General features: G+C 38.2%; 1 protein-coding gene across 7 annotated transcripts; it reads right to left on the reverse strand.

Moving 5' to 3' along the window:
- Positions 1-329: 329 nt before the first annotated feature.
- LOC103701190 (serine/threonine-protein kinase BLUS1-like) lies at positions 330-20199 on the reverse strand. Of its 7 annotated transcripts, none has more exons than XM_089929080.1 (19): positions 19693-20199; positions 18022-18276; positions 14815-14939; positions 14687-14731; positions 14511-14592; positions 13977-14045; positions 13725-13895; positions 13575-13640; positions 11435-11503; positions 11240-11362; positions 11082-11152; positions 10595-10831; positions 9610-9719; positions 9384-9481; positions 9266-9307; positions 8448-8567; positions 8249-8374; positions 877-938; positions 330-805 (listed from the first exon to the last, which is right to left on the reverse strand). In XM_089929080.1, exons 1-19 carry the CDS (start codon positions 19849-19851, stop codon positions 754-756), a joined length of 2082 nt encoding a protein of 693 aa, XP_089785206.1. In that variant the 5' UTR covers positions 19852-20199; the 3' UTR covers positions 330-753. The 7 variants fall into 7 exon arrangements, 5 of the variants coding, with proteins under 5 accessions (XP_089785206.1, XP_089785207.1, XP_089785208.1 ...); XM_089929081.1 differs by having other exon boundaries at positions 330-830; positions 9251-9307; XM_089929082.1 differs by lacking the exon at positions 8448-8567 and having other exon boundaries at positions 10595-10894.
- Positions 20200-21909: the final 1710 nt, after the last annotated feature.

The following is a 21909-nucleotide window of genomic DNA, read 5'->3' on the forward strand; positions in this document are numbered from 1 at the left end:
ATGGTCCCTCCCGCCACCTTCAACCACAACGGAGTGGTGTTGGCCTGCCCAGAAGCAAGGCTTGAAGGCTGATCACCTCCGGAGCCACCCGGCGCCGCTGTGCTAGGGGCCGCCATGGCCGCACACCAGGTGTTTGATGGAAGGTTGTCCACTGCACGACTATTGATTCAGCAAGGCACTGCCCTCAAGACCCTGTTCAACCCACCCTAGCTTTTGACTTTCCCAGATCAACTGCCCTGCATCAATAACGTTCCATCAGACTTGAGCCCCAAACAAGTGATACATTAACGTGCCATCCAGTAGTGATTCATGATTCAGTAATCATCAGACTTGAGCCCCAAACAAGTATCTCACACATTATTTCGCCAGCCAACCATCTTGGTACACGCTGTTAAATTATATACATCCAATGAACCAGCACGAGCAATCGCAACTTGCTCTATCCTGAGCAATTCCTAGAATCCCAAACACTAACGCTATTAACATATTTTCCAATAAAAAACAGAAGATACCCCATGGGTATAATTTCTCGATGCATCAACCTTTGAATCTCATGACTTCCATATCTTCCAAAATTTTCTCTGGCTGATAAAGCACCTGCTTTTTCTTCTCCATCTTGCTTTATGCTTTCCTTTAGTTTGTAGTAGTGCAGAGGCAGTGTAATAGCCAGAAAAGTTGAAGTCGAACACTAGCGGTCTGCAATAACACCAGAATTGACACCTCACTCTTGTATTAAAACGTGCAGATACTGACCTAAGCATTCCTTGCTTTAAGCCTTCGTAGCTCCTCCAGCGTGCATATTAGCCTGCAGTCACAAACATGTCACACATCTGTATTAAGGTATAAATGTATTTGGTTTCAGAATGTTATGGTTACCTCCACTGCAGGTCCGTGATATCTTGGATCAGCTTCTTCTCCCTTTCATGGGCAAAGTCCAGCTGCGAATACAAGAAATTCTTTCAACAAATACAGAAATAAGAACTTCGAAGATGCTATTACCATGTGAAGTTTTAAGGTTGCAAGTGACTGATGTTACTATCAGTCTCGTAAAAAATATCAATCAACAGGTATCAATTACTCCATCTGGATTTGTCAATCCAAAACGAAGTCAAGTGTATGATAACCACATAGCTGTAGATCACAAAGATGGTGTTTTGTTTCCTATCAGTTGCTATTAGACTACAATGCTGATTAGAAAACAAAGTGAGGCGTGAACACCAAGGGTGAGTTCAGATGCTGGGTTGTGAGATCCAAGGGTTTTATATGTGCTAACAGGAACAGCCGCAATGTTAAGTTGGAGGGATTGAAGGTAAAACTTTTGAGTTCCTGTAGGACTCTCTGACTACGTCCACAAAATCCACATATAGGTTACAACAATGAACTTTAAAAATGATTATGTATCCTGGAAATTGGGATTGTGGGATAAATGCCCTCTTTTTTCTATTTTTAGATTCCTCCCCGATGCAAGACAGAAGAGAAGAGGAGGAGGAGGAGGAGGAGGAGGAGGAGGTAGAGGGAGAGGGCAACTCAATATTTTGCATTCTCAAAATTTAATAATACAAACTGTATTTTCAATCAACATAGTAATGGGTTTATATACATAATCAAAAATCTTAATAAGAGTCTGGATAAAAATAAAATACTAGAGTCCTTATAAAATTCTAATTTTAGAGTCCTGAAATGTGTAGTCTTTGAGTCCACATAAAACATAAAACTCCCTAATGCCAAAGTAAAATAATATTTTCTAATTTTTGTATTTGTGCCTAACAGAAGTGCACTTAAATGTCATATTGAAGTGTCCACTGTCACTCTCCCTCTCTTGTTTGCTGATTGAAAGTCTTTGCATTGTATTCCCATGCATATTCTCATTGCTCCAGCTCGCTTTGAAATGATCACATACATTGTGTCATTTTCTCAATGTGGGAAGATCAGCCTGGTAGAGAACAATGAGGAAGAAGTGTAGATGGGCCCAACGTGAAGCCACCAATTTATATTCTAAAAAATTGGAGATCTCATAAACAATGATTTATATTGATTGCTTTATTAGTAAACTAGCAATAGTGAGAGCTTTCATTGCTGTAAATTGACCATGCTGCCCCTTTGGCCATCTATTTTCTAAGCTGCAAATGTATCCTGCACCTAAAAAGCAATTAGGAGCATCTAGACACATTAATACCTTTTCTTAGTAGAGGATACAAAGCATAGTACATCAAAGCATACTAGCTGAACTGAGAAGACTTATGATGTAGGCTATATACCAGAATTAAGTTAATAGCATCTAGAGGTGTTGACAGCAACTTATGAAATAATGTTACAGTTTGAGACAATGATTCACTGCAATAAAGGTATGGGACCTCAACACTCCATCAATGAACTATTTTCAAAAAACATAGTATTCGTATAGTTGAATAGCTAAATCTTGCATATGGAAATAAAAATAATGCAGTACTGTGAAATTTCAGGATTTGTGCTAGAATAATAAAAAAGGAAATGACCCCGGTGTGTCCACTTTGCTTTAATGCCAAGAATATCCATCTGTTGAGGCTGTACTTTACCTCAATTTAATACAGAAATCATTTAGGAGAAGGGAGTGAATCTTAGAGAACATTTATCATTTTCAAGGTTTATATATTAAGAGGTAATTTGATGGATGTTTTAAAAAATATATGCATTAAATATTATGTAAAAAGCATTTAAAATATGCATAGCATAGCACGAATATCATAATCATCTAGCCTTTTCCCAACAATTTGGTATTGGATATAGCATAACAAGAATATGCAAGAGGTATATATCATGATATGACGAGGCTAGCAATCGCGGGACCCCGACATCAAAGATCATAGCTAGGCCCTTATCATTTGAAATTTGTCAGAGATGCGCCGAATGCTAATACTCAAGGAGAATCAAGGAATATAATTTGCAGAGTTCCTGATTTACAAAATTAAGATTCACGCGGTATAATCATAATACAGGATCTGCACGAGTTAGTAGGAGCATGATAAAAATGTGTCCTTAAAAAAACAGCATAGTGAACAATATTTTCCCTTCTTTGGTTATCTCGGATCTGTCATGCTACAAAATGGGGAAATAGATAACAATATACCGTTACATCCAACTCATGATAGATAAGGTGAAGGCATGATTTTGAAGTGCTGTCGATTATTACATGTTGGTGAGATGATATATCCATTAAGTGTCTTGCTTCTAAACTTTTTTTTCCTGTGGAATAGGAATTATTGCAGAAAGGAAAGGCATGTATTACTGTATGTAGTGGGTGCCAACTTGTCAAAAATAGTTTTGTTGTATATACTGGAATCAAAGGTGTTAAGCACAGTGCAAGCACCTACAAATGGTATGTTATATCAAGAAAATTAATATTGACATAAGGTAAAAATAAGCTTTTTATAAATGGAAGAAGGATAGGACTAGCAGCACTAAATATTAGGATAAAACATATATGGTTGTACAACATCTGCAACATAGAAAGGAGAAGACCATGGTATAGAGAGGCACTGATATTTATGTGGACAAATCAATCAAAGAGAAAGTCAACCAAAATCTAGATGACCCATGAGAAATCAGATCTTGTGCTGACCAGGGATTTAGAATTTGATTAGAAGAAACACGAAATGAATATTCTTAAGGCCAGCCCATTAGATGGGGATAAAACTTGTTCATAGCGTAGGATGCAATGCAAATATAACAAAGTCCATCTAATATACAAAGATGTAATACATGAGTGATATGGCCTGTAATAATTGGATATATCAGGTTATTGGCTTATAGCCTAGCACTAGCCATTTAATTTGTAAATATGATGCACATATAGGGCTCTTGATGTGAGGACCTGTGCATGTGTGTGGTTGGTCCCGCATTGTTTGTGCATTTGGGAAATCTCAGATACTCAAGTGGGGTCAAGAATCCCAATAAATAACCTTTTGGAGAGCCTTAGGGTGCCAATTGGGCTAGCCATTTTGGTTAAGGTCCTAGCCTCCTAGGTACTTACAAGTAGTATTAGAGCCAACTTAGCCCATGACCAATGTGGGACTAGGGGTCACTATAGCACGAGCCTTTTGGGGGCTGAGAATGAGCTGGCCATAGTATTTGTAATTGGATTATTTGTGACTCGAGCCTTAAGGAAGATGCCAGGGCTTAAAAATAAGGGGATTGTGGTAGAAACCATAGTCTTGCATTATTTGTGTGTTGCATAGGTCTTGGGTGCTTAAGCAAGGCTAAGGATCTATATTAATAACTTCTAGCTAGCTTTTTCAACAAAGGTCCTGGGTCGTTGCAAATGTATGAGGCATTGTATAGGCATATTTAGCCCCATATTGATTGTGCATTAGAGAGAACTTGGGTACTTAAGTAGAGACAAGAGCCCCAGCTAATATCCTTCTTGTTAGCTTTCTTGGATGAGGACTTGGATTGTATCGGAGCCAATATAGCCCGTGGCTTATGTATGGCTCGGGAACACTTCAATGCAGGTCCTTTTGACCAACAACCAGTTGTGGTGTTTTTGTTTGTAATTGGACCCTTCCTCGATAAGGACACCAAGGTTTTAAATAGGGGGAGTGTGTAAGAAACCCTGCGAGTGTGTATGTAGTCCCATATTAGTTATACTTTAGGGAGATCTTGCATACTTAAATAGGATCGAGGATCTTAATTTATAACCTTTGAGGTAGCTTGTTTAGGTGAGATGCTGGGTTATTATAAATGGCTCCATATTCGTTTAGCTAATACATAGTTTTTCAACATTTTGCTCTTTTTTGCTCCTCAAGTTATGTGGTATCAACTTGGGGATTTTTTTTTAATCTTGTCATGGTACGTCCTAGCCCACTAGAAGTATATGACCCCCATTTGCCAATCCCTACAACTAAATGTGATTGTCACATGGACTTGCATGATGGCAACTTAATTTGGCATACTAACCAAATGATCACCAAAATGAAATGACATGTTCATCATTGTCAGTCAAAAAAAAAAAAAACTCAAATCCAGTAACCTATATGAAAGCCAGCTTTTGTGCACTCTTAACATAGAGCATAGCTTGCTCTTGATTTTTCCTAATCAACATGCCCTTGGTAACTAGTAAATGGTGAAAGGTTCAACTTCCAATCCACTAATCATTCTCTAGTTACCTTTAGGGGTGCAAATGGGTCAGGTCGGGTCGGGTCGGGTCGGATCATAAGTGACCCTAACCTAATTCGGTTTTTTGTTCGGATCTTAATTTTGGACCCAGATCCGATCGGATCGGGTCTACTGCGACAATTTTTGACCCAATGGGTCATTCAGATCGGGTCGGGTCCATGTATAACCCGGATCCAATCCAAAAAATTTGGGTGCGGTTCGGGTCAACTCATCCATGGCTTCAGAATTTGTGTTTGCACCCTCGCGAGCTGCAGCCTGTAGGCTCAAATAATTTTACAAATTCAGGTCGGATCGGGTCATAGGATTGAAAATCCAAAATTACCCAAATTTTTAAATGGGTCAGGTCGGGTCTGAATTCAGTAAACCTAGACCTGACCTGGAGGACCCAACCCCACGGGTCCTCCAAAACAGATCAGATCGGGTCTAAGCGAGTCGGATCGGGTCGGGTCACGGGTCAACCCGACCCATTTGCAATCTTAGTTACCTTCAATTTCATTTTGAATTTTCTTTCTAGCACCTGCATTGAAAACTAAAGCTCTTGCTTTTATAAGTACCCATCAACCTTCATCCAAAAAACATTTTATATATCTTCTTTAGTCAAGGTTCACTTCATCTCTACTTAGTTACTTCACCAAATCATTTCTTTCCCTTGACATCTTGAACCATCCTATTCATTTGTACAATTTCATATGTTTGTCATCATTCTTTTACACTGTAAGGTGCTTGTCATATTTGTTTGCTCTCTAAGTGTTCCATTTGCCCACCTGGGATTTCCATTGCTTGTATTCTTAATATTAATACACTACTAAACCTTGTAGGATACACTTGCAATCCTCCTTGTACTCATCATAGCTACTTCTATTGACTAGAATTCCCACTTTCATAGGCTCAACATGTGTTAAACATTTTGTAATACACCAATAAGCCTTGGGATCACACACTTACACCTTGATTTGGTTCATGACTAGCTCCTAAAAATAGACACTTAACTTGCAAGTGTCGCAGCCTAGGTTGCACCCACCTTGCACACACATCTCAAAAAGCGACATGATCAAAGGTTTGTTGTCTTGGTACCGGACCCCGTATAGATACCATCCTATTACAATCGGTATGTCTAGTACCGTTCGGCACCAACAATCGGTACGTCTAGTACGGTTTGGTATACTAACAGTCGGTACGCCTCCTGTACCACGTACCAATTTGGTACCGATATGGTACAGTACGATCAGTATATACAAGTGCCAACCAGTATAGCAAACCTTGACCCAACCAATTAAATTGAAAAAATGTTGCTTGTGCACCATGGATGCAATGTTTGATTCATTGTATGCATTCTCACCATCAAATTCAGGGTGGCACAAATAAGATAGGATGTATCCCTACCTTGTAATATTGGAAATTTCAAAGCCTTGCCAGCAGCTAGGTGGTGTTCCTCTTCCCATGCTCATCCCTTAACACATTCTAGTTCTCATAAATACTAACTAATGGTACAAATCACACTACATAATCTAATGCCTACAATTTTGCAGCTTGGACCTCATGCCTCCCTCATGCCATATGCTGATATGCATAGAAGAATAAGCCTATAATTACTTGTCTTTCAACATGAATCCAGCACGTCTTCCTCTAACTTCAGTGGCCAACTATCACTTCCATATGTTTCAAATGTCTCTCATGTCTAAATTAACCTGGCAACAACAAATAGGCTAATCGATTTTGGCTGACCTTTTTTTCTCTTTTTCTAGGAGAATACTAGGGTTAGGAGCCCTGACAAAAATCTTTAATAGAATAAAAATTGCCAATTTTGGCGGACTAATTTATTCTAACGTTCTTCTATGAGCGAGATCTTAATAAGATAAGGGTTTAAATTCAGAAAACGAGATAGAGTATGCAGATGTAATTTTAGTGAAATAGAAACAAAGATAACACCATAATAAACAATTATGGGCAAGAAATACCAAAAGGTTATTTCGCTTTTTGGAATTTATTGTACAAAATAATAAAGAAATGGATAAAGACATAGTAGAACTCGAACTGATTGGATGAAATGAAGACATATTGTTTGACTACTATATATAGTCACATACCTTGACAACTAAAAGAAAAAATATTGAATAATAATAAGGCATGTAATGTTGTATGTCTCAGATGTTGGTCAATATAGATGCTCCAAGTAAACAAGTGTAGCATAAACTAGAATGCTAAGATAGATGTGTGGTAATATTAGAAAAGGATAAAATGAAAAACTAGTATGATAGAGAAGCTGTAGGAGTTGCATAAGCTAAGGACAACATGATGGAGAATTGATTGACATGGTATGGGCATGTAAGATGAAGATCAAAAGGGATTCTAGTAAGGAGAGGTACTTTAATTGGAAATTGAAGGATACACAAAAAGGAGGGGAAGACCTAAGATTGCATAGATGGTGGATGTAAGAGATATGGACAATTTTGGAATAACTTTAGAGGTGATCCTAAATAGGAATTACTGGTGAATGAGATCCATAAAGCCAACCACAAATAGTTAGGACAAGGTTGGATAGTTATGGTTACGTAATAAAGACACCCAGCCAATTTCTTTGCTAGAATAAAGTTGGTCAATTTTGGCTCGTTACTTTGTTCGCCTGTTTTTGTTATTTCATGTAACATTTTCTTATAGCACAAAAAATTAGGATATAAGGTCATGACACACTTTTGAAGGCCATATGAATCATCTTTGTGTTCCTCCATTTGGTCTAGTCTGTCTCTAAAGTTTGTACTACCAAGATTTATGATTTTTTTACTTCAGCCTTTCAACCAAACATTTTTTATCAAATAATAAGGACTGCAATTTGAAAAAAGTACCCAGACCTCCCATTATCATGAAACTATGCCAGCAATAGTTTTTATCTTATTAATTTGATATTTAGAATCCAATAACTTACATGGCATTGCTCTGATATTTTTTACATATTTTGAAAGATCCAACAGATATTTTGGCAAACACATTAAGGGCCTCTAGACTTGATGGTTTGCATGAGTATGTAGTCTAAGATTGGGCTTTATCTTCTGCCATGTCACCTATTTGCAAGATTTTTAGTGAGAAATTAATCACTTACCAAGGACTTCTCGCTTACAATATGAGGTGATGATAGGGATGCTCCCGCAATTGAACGATTAGTTGAAGCATTGGAAACTGGTGAATCACTAGCACTCAGCTGCTTGATCATACTAAGGATATTATCCTGCAAAAGAAAGAGGAAAAAATAAAAGAAACTAAAAAAATAGATTGAAAAGGAGAATATATGTTCCTCATACCCTTTCAAAAATATTTGCCTGTAGAATACAATGCAGCTGTGGAAAAATGGAACAAGCAGAAAGATTTGATGTAGCGTCCACTGATGATGGTACACTTGTCATAGAAAGCTGTGATATAGCCTACAGAATCCATGATTTTGATAAGCCATTCAACAAAAGAAAACCCTAAGACATTATGTCTGCTCCTTTTTGGAAGCCAATGAGACCTAACAATCTGTGTTAACCTAAGCTGTAATTGACATTGAGTCCATTGTTTGACTGCCATTTGATGTTTAGTCCCTGTTGTCTAAAAATTTTGTTCATGCCCCTTGATTTGATGTCTTTTTACATTTAGTCCCTGGTCCTGTACAAAAGTCGATGTAAGCATGTCTATGTAAGCGTGTCTATGTACCAATGTACAGAAACAAGTTTAAATGTGTGTTAGAACAGGTGTAAGTATCTACACAATATTATCCTAACTGTGGGCAGGACTAAACGAATAAAATGTGTGAGAATTAAGCATCAAATGGCAGTCAAACAAAGGACTGGTTGTTAAGTTTCCCTTAACCTAATTCATACATGACTCACATTTATCATAACAATAAAAAAGAGTTCGAATATTTTTTACTTGCCCACTTAGAACTCATCCACACTTTCTGCATATTTTATATCTGTGGAGGCAATTGTCAATGTGATAACATGGATTATCAAAGGATTAAACAACATGTAACAGTTTGAACAAGGTAAGGGATTTACATAAACACTAAAACAACTATACCTAGTTAAATGCTAGTATCAATTCCATACAGCCTGAAGACAATCACCTTAGAACTATGTACCTGAAAACTGCGACTCTTTTGAAGGCCAATAGATGGAAGAGCCTGAAAGGGCAGGAGAAGCCTCCACATCAAAATTATAATCTAAAAGAAGCCTGGGTATTCACAGTTGATAGCTTACCTTGTTTAAGTCAACATTCTCAGATGTCACTTTAAAACGTCCCCTTTGCTGCACAAGTGGAGGCTTTGATTTATCATCAAGATTATCAGCACTTGGTACTGCAATCACAAATGTCAGCTTAAAAAACAAAATGCAGGTGAGGAGTTTAAATGCAAAAATTTCATAAAAAATAGAAATAAGTAAAGCGAGCCAGTGAAATGCAAAGAGAAATGGTTTATATGCATGCCTGATGACTTGGGTGCTTTAGGCATTGCTTCAACAGGTGTCTCATTAAATATGTGAGAAACTCCACCGCTGCAATTTCCCAAGTTCTGGAGTAGACTTTTTTGCTTCAAACTGAAAACAGAAAATAAAACTTAGTTATATAGTGAAGACAGAGAAGGACGAAGAACTCAGTACATGAACAACTTTTATGCAATAGATGCAAAAGGTGGACAACTATCACGGAGTACATGAAGCAGTCCACAACTGATACATGAGGACAATAAGACCCCTTATAGTGAAAGATGGTTTTCTAAGAAGAAACGCCTCTCCCAAGAAAACAAGAGCGTTACCCAAAAGAAAAGCCTATTGACTTTGAAAAAATGCCTATGAGAAAATGCCTTTTCTCCTTTCTCTTTGCCTCTATTCCCTTGTATCTCAATATCAGTTTTATGCCTCCTAGAAGACCTTAGTTATGGATGCTTTTTTGTTTTGCAATTGCTGCACAAAAGATGGAATCCTCACAAGCAAAACATGATTACTGCAATGCTATCCAAATTTAAGGACTTGAATTCATTGCAAGGAAGGGCCGCAAAAAATTCTACAGGGATGACCAATTAAGCCATTACAAAAGGATAAACCAGGTAGCAGTAATACTGAAGATCCACTGTTGAATACGTGACCTTGACGGAGAAATCTGTGTGTAAAGAAACATGCAAATCTACAACAAATAATCCAAAAGAAACATTGCACAACAAATGACAAAGAACAAAATACAGAGACATGTTTCACAATCAAAATGTGAAACAAAGCAGTCTTTCTTAATGAAGGCATGGCTGCAACAGCAACAAGGGATCAAGAGACCAGGAGACATATTCACGAGGTACTGCTTTACAACTGTTGACTCCACAAGTATATCCATACACAAGCAAGAACAGTAGCCATGCAGTAATAGATTTTGTCATGTTTGCTGCTATTTTTGGTTACATTTCATTTGGTGCTTATGATACCTCTCTCCTTTTGTTGAAGGAAGAATGTCCGATGAGCATGAACTTGCAGAAGACTTCCGTTCGTGACAAGTCTGGACAGGCACAATTTCCACACACTTTACATTGATATCTGGTTCGTAACTTTCACCAGTACAGTTTTCTACCCCATTGCCATGGAACGGCAAACCATTCTGAAGAAGATTTTGGTCACTTGTTCCAGCATCTCTAAACTCGCTCTCAGATTCATTGGATCTGGCTCTGATAATAAAGGAAAACCAAGTTGCCATAAGGATATACCTCTGAGAAAATACATATACTATCCTGGTAAGCAAAAATTGGCATTAGTGAACATTTTTAAAAATATATGATGGTCCAATAACATTTTAACTCTGAAAAAACCATAGAAAAAATTGATGTGACCTTACCATAGAAGAATCAATCCTTATAGGGTTGAAAACAGGTGAACAAAAAAGGCATTGGTAATTTCAGAAAGGTGCTTTTAGATTACCTCTGAAGACATGCAGTTTGATCAGGTGATGAAAGGAGACCTGATTTATTATGTGCCATCCCATCACTTTCCTGCCAACTTAATATGATATTAGAAACTTGTCACAGATCTGATCAGGGAGAACAATAAACTAAACTCTATAAAAGACTGCAACCTACCATATCATCATCATAATTCAATGAGCAACTTGGAGCAAGATGGGTCCCTTCTGGCATTTTTTCTTGCAAAGAATCAAGTTCAAATAAAGAATTTCCCAGAATGCCATCCTCATTATCTGGCATCTGAAAGAAGAGCTCATCAAGAAAGCCTGAAAAATGGATTGGTGGAGGAGGATGAGAAGTTTGAATCTGTACCAGTGAAGCCTGAGCCTTCAAGTCCTCAATGTCGAAATTCCAATTGCTGATTCCTCTTTTATATTCATTCTACGCATAAAATGAAAGGAAAAAATAGAATTCTTCTCGTAAGCATCAAATTGGCCTATCACCAAATGGAGATGAAATATGGAATAATGAATAACTGCAACAAAGGCACTCAACTTTAGTTATATTCCACTAATGCCAAATGGTTCATTCAAGCCACTTTAATATGCATGTGTGTTTTCTTTTGGTTGGGGGCGTGGGGCAAGGGGGATTTAAATGAGTAGAAAGCAAAAAGTGATGATGTCCATGGGTTCAAAAAAAAAAATTTAAGAAGCAAAGAATGATCCAAGATATCATGATGAATGAAACAAAGAAAGCAAGAAATCCATGAGTTTTTTCAAACCACTTAATGTAGGAAAGAAGACTTAAAGAAGCTAAAAATGATCCAAGATATCATGATACACGGAAAAAAAAGTAGCTCATTATCATGGTACGTTGAACCAGCCCGTATCGGCCGATTCTGCCCGTACCTCACCGGTCCGGTTCAAACGTGGAACCGAGCGGTACAAGCCCGGTACCGGTGCGCACCGGTACCCACCCTCAGGGCAGCGCGCCCACGCATGGAGAAGAGCACCCGCACGCGGGGCAGCACGGCTACACTGGGGTGAGCTGGAAACCGCGCCCGCGTGTGATTCCGCGCTTGGTTCCAAGTGCGATTCCCCGGGGCAGGGCGCCCATGCTGGCGCGCACCGGGGAGCGCGCCCGCACACGGGTTAGAGCGCCCAGGCGCGGTTCCGGGCGTGATTCCCTGGAGCAGCGCGCCCACGCGGGCGCGTTTAATGCCATAAAGGGTATTTAACGCGGCGGGTGCGCATCTGCGCGCGTTTTTGCATACGCTCTGCGCATTGGCCGGTTCAGTACCGGTTCAAACCGATCCTAACGCATCCGCGCGCGTTTTTGCGTGCGCTCTGCGCATTGGCCGGTTCAGTACCGGTTCAAACCGATCCTAACCAGTACTGGTACAGCGTACCTTGCTCATGATCTATAATTAGTACTACATGTTAACATATGTCATGTACCCATGTTACTCCGTTTGTTGGAAATAAGTCTATGATGCTTCAAGTTTGTTTCACTACAATGCCTACTTTGCTGCCAATTTCTTCACATAATTCACCATGTGGCTCGGAAAGATCACTTGGCACGTCAGCTTTCAATTCATGGTAACTAAGATTACCATTCATTTTGTCGTTCAACCATATGCAGTGTTGTTTGGGTCTTTCCTTCAGGGTTACAAGTAGAACCCTCCTGCCATGACTCGTGTAACATTTACTATCATATGAAATCAATATTTAGCAATGAAGGTCTATGTGGCTTCTCTTCATACCATGTGACAACAAACCTAAACCTGCAAATTATGCTGCTTGTTTGTATTGGTATGCTTCCAAGTTTTGTTGCCCATGGAAGGTCATGCAGATTTGTGCATCATTTTAGCTCATTATTCAGTCTCAACTCTCAAGGACCTTGGTCACTTCTTACACAATCACAATTTGATGCCATCATGCATCTACTAGCTCTCTCTCGCATCAGTCGCTACTTGTTTTTCAATCAACTATCTTCTTGTCACAAAACCTTAGTTCTTAATCCAACTTGACCTTTGCATCCTCAGGTTAGCTGGCTTACTTGTAGCATAGGAGTTCATTCCGTCAGCGTGCATTTGACCTTACATGTGTAAACTTCAACACTTGCTCCTAATGTTTCATCCTTCATTTTACCCTTATTGAATGTTAAATTGCAAAGCACGATGCATCAACTGCATATTCCAAACTTCCCCTTTCATTTGTAACAAAATTATCTTTTGTCATCAAGCAGTCCTCTTGACTTTCTCTAGTCTTGAAATTCTTGATAAATTTCACTAGTCATCTTCAGTTGGTTAACCTAATAGAAGAAAAATGAAAAATGGGTTGGATATTTGAGTCATAGGAGTCAAGGGGACCTTTGAGTAACTTAACAACACTCAAAAGTTTCATGCAATATGCAGTATATATTTGTTATATCATACAATTTATTCAGCCTTAAATACCTCAACAAGAAAAAGAAAAATTGGAACAACTTGGATTAGGATGAGAACCCAAACCTGTGATATCTCCTCCTTCTTTCCATCAGGCATTTTCTTTTGCGCAACCAAGTCTTCTTCCTTGTCCTGCACTCAAATAGGAACATATGTTATTGTCATGAATAATAATCAGTAAATTACAACCGTGGGCCCAGAAACACAGTTTGCAACCTTCAAAGCTTGATGCTGAACACCAAGAGTAGGTAACCCCTCCAATATCTTCCACACAATGTAATCTTGGGAACGGGCTTGCTTGAAGAAAGGTTGCTTTAACAGTTTTTGTGCTGAAGGCCTTCTCGAAGGATCTTTTACCAAGCACATAGCAATCATTTGCTTAAAAGACTAAGAACAAAAGCATAAGTTATGAGAGAAAAAATATTTCAAATAGAAAGAGCATATTTTCTAACGGTAATGTAACGATACCCTTGAAAACTTCCTGTCTCTTTCATAGTCAAGGCCTGGAGGGGCATTCTGCAGAGTCATAACAAAGACCTGCCATGTGAACTTACTTCAGAACTCCCTCAAAAAAAATATAGTGAAAAACCTTGCCATGCAGGAACTTCCCTGCCAAAGCCCTTGCAAGTTATTTATATCAGGTAAAGGCATACAGTGTGCATTAAAGAGAACTTGATTGAATTGTCAAATTTCAGAATACATAATTGGCAAGGCTAAAAAGTGGTACAACCAAGATTTGCTGTCTTGGTACCGGACCCCATACTGATGCCACATTAGCATAGTATCAGTACAGAATCGTACGGAGTTTTTTGGCATACTGAGTGTCGGTATGCCACCCATATCGGATATCGGTACCGAACCGGTATGGTACATTACGCTCCGTACTGTCTAGTTCGGACTGGTACAGTATACCTTGGATGCAGCAAAAATTTCAAATATGAAATGGTTCTTCAAATTGTTTAATTATAAATGATAAATTATTATCTGAATTGAAAGAAATACCTTTATTGGAGGGTATTTTGAAAAAGGAGCATGACCATGAGCAAGCTCCAAGGCAGTAATTCCGAAAGACCATATGTCAGCCCTGTTGGTTATTTACAAGAAGCATTTGCAATGAGTATATACTAGCTTGGTACAAACTTAACCAAACGATGACTAAAGAAAAGTTATAGACCAACTTGAAATCATAACCACGTAATTGCTCCATCACCTCAGGTGCCATCCTATCAAAAGGAATATTAAGCTTAAGAATTAAATGTCAAAACATAAATATATGCAAAAATGCTTGTTGTTTTTAAATATGTACCAGCAAGGCGTCCCTACGATTGTATTCCTTGTGCGTTGCCTGTCGCCTGAATCAAAAAGACAAGCAGAAACCCCAAAATCTCCAAGTTTAACTCCACCTTGTGCATCAACTAGGATATTACCAGCCTACAACAAGCAATATGATACTTGGAGGAATTAGTAGTGCATAGGAACAAAAAAAAAAAAAAAACATGGGCGGAGCAATGAAATATGACTAGGTGAACATAGGGTCCTACAACTATACTGAGCATCATGTACAATGTTTCTTGAGGAATGCACCACCCAAAAATTAACTGCTACATTAATGATAAGCACACAGAGAGGCATCTTCAGTAATAGTTAAACTTCAATGCCAAACCTAGGTTCCTTAAGTGCATTGATATATCAAACTTACCAAAGATTATACATTGACTAACGTATCTACTAGTCTAGAATTTACTTAAATGTGAGTGACCCACAGTCTACACTGTGACTAGTAAGATGTGGCATTCTTCTAAATCATTTTTGACAAATTGGAGAAGTAAAATAATAATAATAATAATTCCTATATAGCAAGGTCCGCCGAAGCGATACCAGGACCTATGCCAGTCCATTGTTTGGTTCACCCCAGTTCAATAGACCATGATTCAAGCCTTTTAAAAAGGTTGGAAGGGGGGGCCTCCGAACTACCCGGTTCGGAGCGGTTTAGGAAGGATTTCAAAATTTAGGACCAAACCAATCTAGTTCCCCATCGGTTTGGTTCGGTCGAGGTAAACCGGGCGGTTCGGTATGGGGTAAACTGGGTGGTTCGGCACAGGGTGAACCCGGCGGTTCAGCATACTTTGCTATATAGAATTCAATGTAATATCAATGATGATCCTATAGGTCTCTTGATTTTTTTAAAAAAATAATGTGATTGAGAACGGTGGCTAAATTGACACATAAGGATGGTTCTCCACGTTTTCTTTTTTGAAAGGATTTCATTTTAATGGTTTCACTGATTACAAATCACTCCATATCAATGACCATTCGAGGACAATCTCTTAGTGACTCCTTCCTTAATATCTGATTTTAAGAACTGCAGCTAAATATGAAACATGAGCTAATGTACAACCTCGTAACCTATGATCATGTGAATAAGAAGAGGCAGGACCATGAATTGCAATTAAGTCTGATTGTCTTAGCATCCACTTTGATCGATCAGCATGATATCATATCTGATTCATAACATGGTCATCCTTCTATCATCCTCCGGCTTTCTCTTCGTGCAGCCTTAACTGGATTTTTGCATTCTTTAAGCAGAAATTAATATATCTGCATCAAAATCTCCTTTTTGCATCCAACATAGATAGATAGTCTTTGTGGTATTGTCTCCAACTGGATTGCATGATCACTGCCAACCTATTGCCTCCAACTTCTTCCCTTCCCTTCCTCTGATCATAGTGCTTCTTAATATTTTACTGACCATATATGAGATATGATTTGGATACGATTGCCAAGCATCCATACAGCCACCAGTAAATTCATTGTACTACTAAAACTTTTAAGACTTCTCCACAAGTTACAACTAACACAAAGACATACAAGAAGAAATCATAATGGCAGATGTTTAAAAATCATAAAGATATACTAGTTTCAATGTTAAGATACTTCTACAAGATATTATGAATTACACAGAGAATAAGTTGAGTATTCCAGCAAAACTTGCAACAACCAGGTTGGGAAAAATACTAATGTCAATTTAAAATGCGATGACAAGGACATACTAGCCTTCATCAATTTTAAGATACTCCTAGCAGATATGAATTACCCAGTACACGAGTTGAGTATTCCAGCAAAACTTGCAACAACCAGGTAGGAAAAGGACCAATTCAAAATTTAAAATGAGTTTTCATTTATAGGCTAAAGAGGAAGACCAGCAAGCAGCATGGTGAACCTTCTCTCAACAAAGCAGTCATTTGCTTTATTTGAGGCTATTTTGAAAAAAAAGATGACTTGTTAAACTTGATGGTCCAAACCAACAGAATCAGTTTGGTCATGCTTAGGATGAAGTTCATTAAAAAGTCTAAGAAGTAAAACATTAGTAGTATGTCAAATCAGCCTATTCTACCGCAAGATTATCTAAGAGATGTAGTGCTAAAAAGTTGAAACATGATGATCAATATAAACTGTTAATGCCTCCACTTACCAAGTTCTCACGCAAGAGAGGTAAATATTCATGAAACTATTTTTTATAATATAACATGATTTTCATAATACATATGCTAATCCATAATTTTAAGAAAAGCATGATATTTCCACAAGCAGATTTTATGCACGAAAAATATGATCATTTAAAAAATAATAAGGAGTGTAAGATCTATTTACAAGTTTGAAAACTAGTAAGGAGTATAAGATTTACTTACTGAGCTGTGTCACTCATATACCTCGGTTTTATTTTTCTCTCCAGGCAAATAAGATCAGTAGGGATGAAGGATGGTCCAGGCTTGAAGTTCGCGCTAGCAAGCTTGGCAATCTATATAGCAGAGCAGGACTTTAGTTCTACAGCTGATTATAAATTTGTAATTAGTAATTTTCTAAATAGTATGGATTTTGGGTTTGGTATTTATATTTGGATTTAAAGCTCTGAACCAATATTGGTTTTTATTTAATGAATAATGAAATTAGATATTATATTTGAGATGGAATTGAAAACTAAATGTAATGTTGGCTTCGTGTTCTCATGGGATGTACCCCTCGGTAACACGGTCGTATCATGCTCCGAATTTAGGCCGCAACAAATCATGCTCCGAATCTAGGTCGTGACAAAAAATGGTATTAGAGTTGACCCTGCCTATAAACTATGTGGACTATAGGATACTACAGCACGAATTTATTTGGGCTGACTACAGGCCGATCATGGTGCTTATGATTAGATTTGAATGGATTTGAACCCTTAGCCTGATAAGGACGTCAGAGATTAAACGAAAAAAGTATGTGAGAAACTGTGCAGGCATATGTTTAGTCTCACATCGGTTATTCATTGGATATGTTATTATAGGATCAAGGAATCCAAATAATACCTTCTGGCTAGCCATTGTGGGCGAGATCCTGGGTTGTGACAGGCAAATTCGCAGTACATGAAAGATATAACCTTGTAATAAATGAAAACAATTGGGCAATGCTGAAAGAAGATGGCTAATCATGTCCAACAAATAAACCAACAAATTTGCAATACAAATATCTTTACCTTTACATCTCGATGTATATGCCCATGATGATGGAGATATTCTAATCCTTTTAACACTTCACGTAAAAAAGTTGCAACCACAACTTCCTTAAAGCCATCAGGATAGGCAGATTTCATTATATGAAGGCAAGATCCTCCTTCCATATAAGGCATGACAATCCACAAGTCATGACCATTCACAAATGAACAATGTGCCTTGAGAACATTAGGATGGTCAATCAAGAGCATAGTCTGTGCCTCACGGGAGATGCTACTCTGCATAAAATAGAGAGAGATAAAATTTCTAACATTTGAATGGAAGGTTGTTGATAAGCTAGATCAAACAAAATAATTTGCGGAAAACGACTAATCAACAATAGGGCTCCACGTAAATTCAAGATAAGGTTCTTAATATTTCCATCTATATCAGACGTTATGGTATGAAAACTATGGAGAAATGATTATAAAATGAAAAGTTATTAAAAATTGTGGTGGAAAGAAATCCAAAGAACTAGAAAGTCACTATCATGCAAACTTACAGCACAAATACAGAGAGATAAATTGAAATTCCTTTGCTTAGCTGCCAACTTGTGACATACATAACATGGAAAAGAGACACATTTAAAAATTAACAACGATACCAGCAGGTATTTAATTAAGTTTAATTATAATATAAGATGAAAGTAAGTGGAAGATTGTGATATTACAATGTTTCCATTATAAAAAGTAAAAGCTCCAAATATGTACAGACAATTGTCCATGGTCCCTCAGGTATGATATATACAAAGCATATTTAGTTCCAGTTTTCCACCTTTTGTCTTAGCACTTTCATCCATTTATGTTTAATTGCAGGTCGATATGGATGCTTGCACAGAAGGTCAACAAAGTCAACAAGCTAATTGCACTTCCAAGATGTGGCACAAAATGACTTAACTAAAAAAAAAAAGTAGGTGCCTGGTTTTTGTTCCACAGAAGAAAAGGATGATTTCCACTTTTAGCGCCATTCTAGTTACCATAGTTAAAGATAGGCACATTTAGTAGCACACAGCAAATGCAGTAAAAGAGTAAAAAAATGCCTTTAATAGACTTACACCAAAAAAATAATAATAAAATTATTTTTTCAGATAAATTTCCATCTAATGCAGCCTGAATAATACCCTAGACCTGGAAAAGAATATCACGTAATATCAAGCTTATCTCACACATGTCCTTTGATTAGTTCAAGATAAAGACACGACAAAACAATCTAGCCCCTTTTTCAGTAATTTCATCCTCTTGTTGTATCACTTATCAGTTTAATGCAATGTACTGATTTCCAAAACTCAATTTTTTAGGGAAATAACTTCCTCAAAAACACAAAATTCAGGGCAACGATGCAATTCATAGCCAAATAGCAGAAAAATACCTATAAAGATCCGTATGAAAACCTTTCCTCGATTTCAATTAGCATGTGATTCCAAGAAATCATTACAAATACGTTCAGCAGTCAAGTAAATCATCAATAACCTATGTAAGAATTTTAAAAAAAAAAACTTTGTCATGGATTGATTTTTCTACTATGATGAATAATTTCTTTTATACAAAAAATCCTTTAATGCAGGTTCATTTTCTACTCAAATCAAATAATCCCTTTTTCCAATCATAAAGAAGCAAGAAAATGAAATAAGAACAAAAGTTAGCGGTCAAACGCACCAGATCGCTATTGTCCCTCTCAAAATCAATAATCTTGATCGCCACGACCTCATCCAAAGGAATGCAAAGCGCTCGATAAACGGCCGCACTGACTCCCTGCCCCACCAATTCATACAGCTCGTAATCCTCCGCTCGGATCGGATACTTCTTCCGTTCCATCGTACTCTTCCAAGAATTCAGCTCCCGGCTCCTCTCAAGAACCCCTCAAACCCTAACTCCGATCCACGTACCGATCCACCACCGCCATGAATCGAAGAAAAAGGCAAAAAGGGGGAAAAAAAAAGAAAAAAAAGAACGAACAAAGATCGGTCTTTATCGCAGAAAGAAGCGATTAGGGGTAACAAGAAACCGCTGGATCGAGGAATCGAACCGAATCGAAGAGGCGATCCGAGGAGTTCGAATCGGATGGAGAGGAGAAAGAATCGGGAGGAGGTTTTCTCGCTTTTGTGTGAGAAGGGGGAGAGCGATCGCGTATTTCGGACCGCTGCTCTCCGGCGTTCTCGAAGTAATGCGGGAGAGGGCGGGGGGCATTATTTATATGGAGAAAGCGCGCGACCTGGGCACGTGGGATCCGGTTTACCTTTGGCGGCATAAATTCCGTTCCACGGCACGTGACGCTACGTCACGGTACAGCCGGTAGTAGTGATCCGATGGATAGGATCGAATTAGGAGGTTACGATGATAACAAATCTTTCCTCGACGGTAGGGGAAAACGACGGGGCCGGAGGCGGGCTTCCTAAAACGTCTCCTACGGTGGCTATCTTAAAAATTTAAAAGAAACTACTGTTACCAATGAAGTCATATATCTCCTGATTAAAAAATTAAAAAAAAAATCTGCACCGACATTCTCTTTCTTTTTTACTAATACATACTACATCGTCACGTGATACACACTAAGCAAATCATTTATCTATCAAGATTGTTGATTATTTTGGACTTTGCTTCAAATAGTTGTTTTGAGAGGGATTTATTTGCAAGATTGTCATCCCATTATATATATAAGGCAGCCTATTCTTTTATTCGTAGGATGAAGGGTTTTGTTTTTGGGTGAAAGGAGGATCCAGCCGCCGCACTCCATCCTCTTCATCCTCCCGGTGCGCTCTCGGTCTCCCGGCAACGACAAGCTTGTGTTCCTTTGATCTATTGCTCGCTGGAGGTCTTCTTCCTTCTTCTTTTCTTCTTTTCTTCAGCCGTGACTTCTCTGTGGCTTCCTTGTTTCCGTGAGCCTCTTTCTTCTTTGCTGTTCACAGTATATGAAAGAAAGGAAAGGTAAGATTTTGATATTCCTTTGATCTACCATTGGAGTCGTAGAAAGGTTGCTTTGCATACTACACTTTTGATCTATCATTGTGGCTGCAGAAGGGTTGGTCCGATTGGTTATTTTGCCTTATATTTGGTTTATTGTTCTTGTGATCATTTGGCAGTCCATATTTTGGGCTTTTATGTATCTTTGTTTGTATCCTATTGGGAAGATTGACATAGTGGATTGCTCCTCCTCCCTGTGGATGTAGGCACTTGCTGCCGAACCACGTAAATTTGGTATCTTTGTGCTTGTCTATTCATGCTTGTGATGTGTTTGGTAAAATGCCTGAATGAGAGTAACTATTAATTGGTAAGCCGGATAGATTAATTTTTGTGCCCAAGTAATCACAACAATTGGTATCAAAGCTATGGCCACTGTCGGGCAACAAAATTCATCTATTCATCTAGGGCCAACGATTCGGCATCTATTTCTCATTCCACTACCATGAGGTATGAAGTGGCTGTATTTGATGGCACAGGGGACTTTTCACTGTGGAAGATAAGGATGAAATACTTGTTGGTTAAGGAGGGTATAGCAAAGGCCCTTAAGGGTATGGATGCAATCCCAGGAGATAATGAGGCTGTCAAAGAAGAGATTAATGAGAGAGCACTAGGGACTTTGTTTTCAAGCTTGAGTGATAAAGTCCTACGCAATGTTGTGGATCTTGATACAGCTAAGGGAGTATGGAAAAAATTGGAGAGTCTATATATGGCAAAATCCCTTACTAATAGACTGTATTTGAGGGGAAAGTTGCACACATTTCGTATGGCAGAAGGGACTTCACTCAAAGATCACTTGGATGAGTATAATAAGCTCCTACTTGATTTATCAAATATTGGTGTTGAAGTAGATAAAGAAGACAAGGCTTTGATCCTGATCTACTCATTGCCTAAGTCCTTTGAGCATATTACTAC

Source organism: Phoenix dactylifera, chromosome 2 (genome assembly GCF_051530095.1).
Source record: "Phoenix dactylifera cultivar Ajwa chromosome 2, Ajwa_hap1_PhDact_Kaust_v1.1, whole genome shotgun sequence".
Taxonomy (NCBI): Eukaryota; Viridiplantae; Streptophyta; class Magnoliopsida; order Arecales; family Arecaceae; genus Phoenix; species Phoenix dactylifera.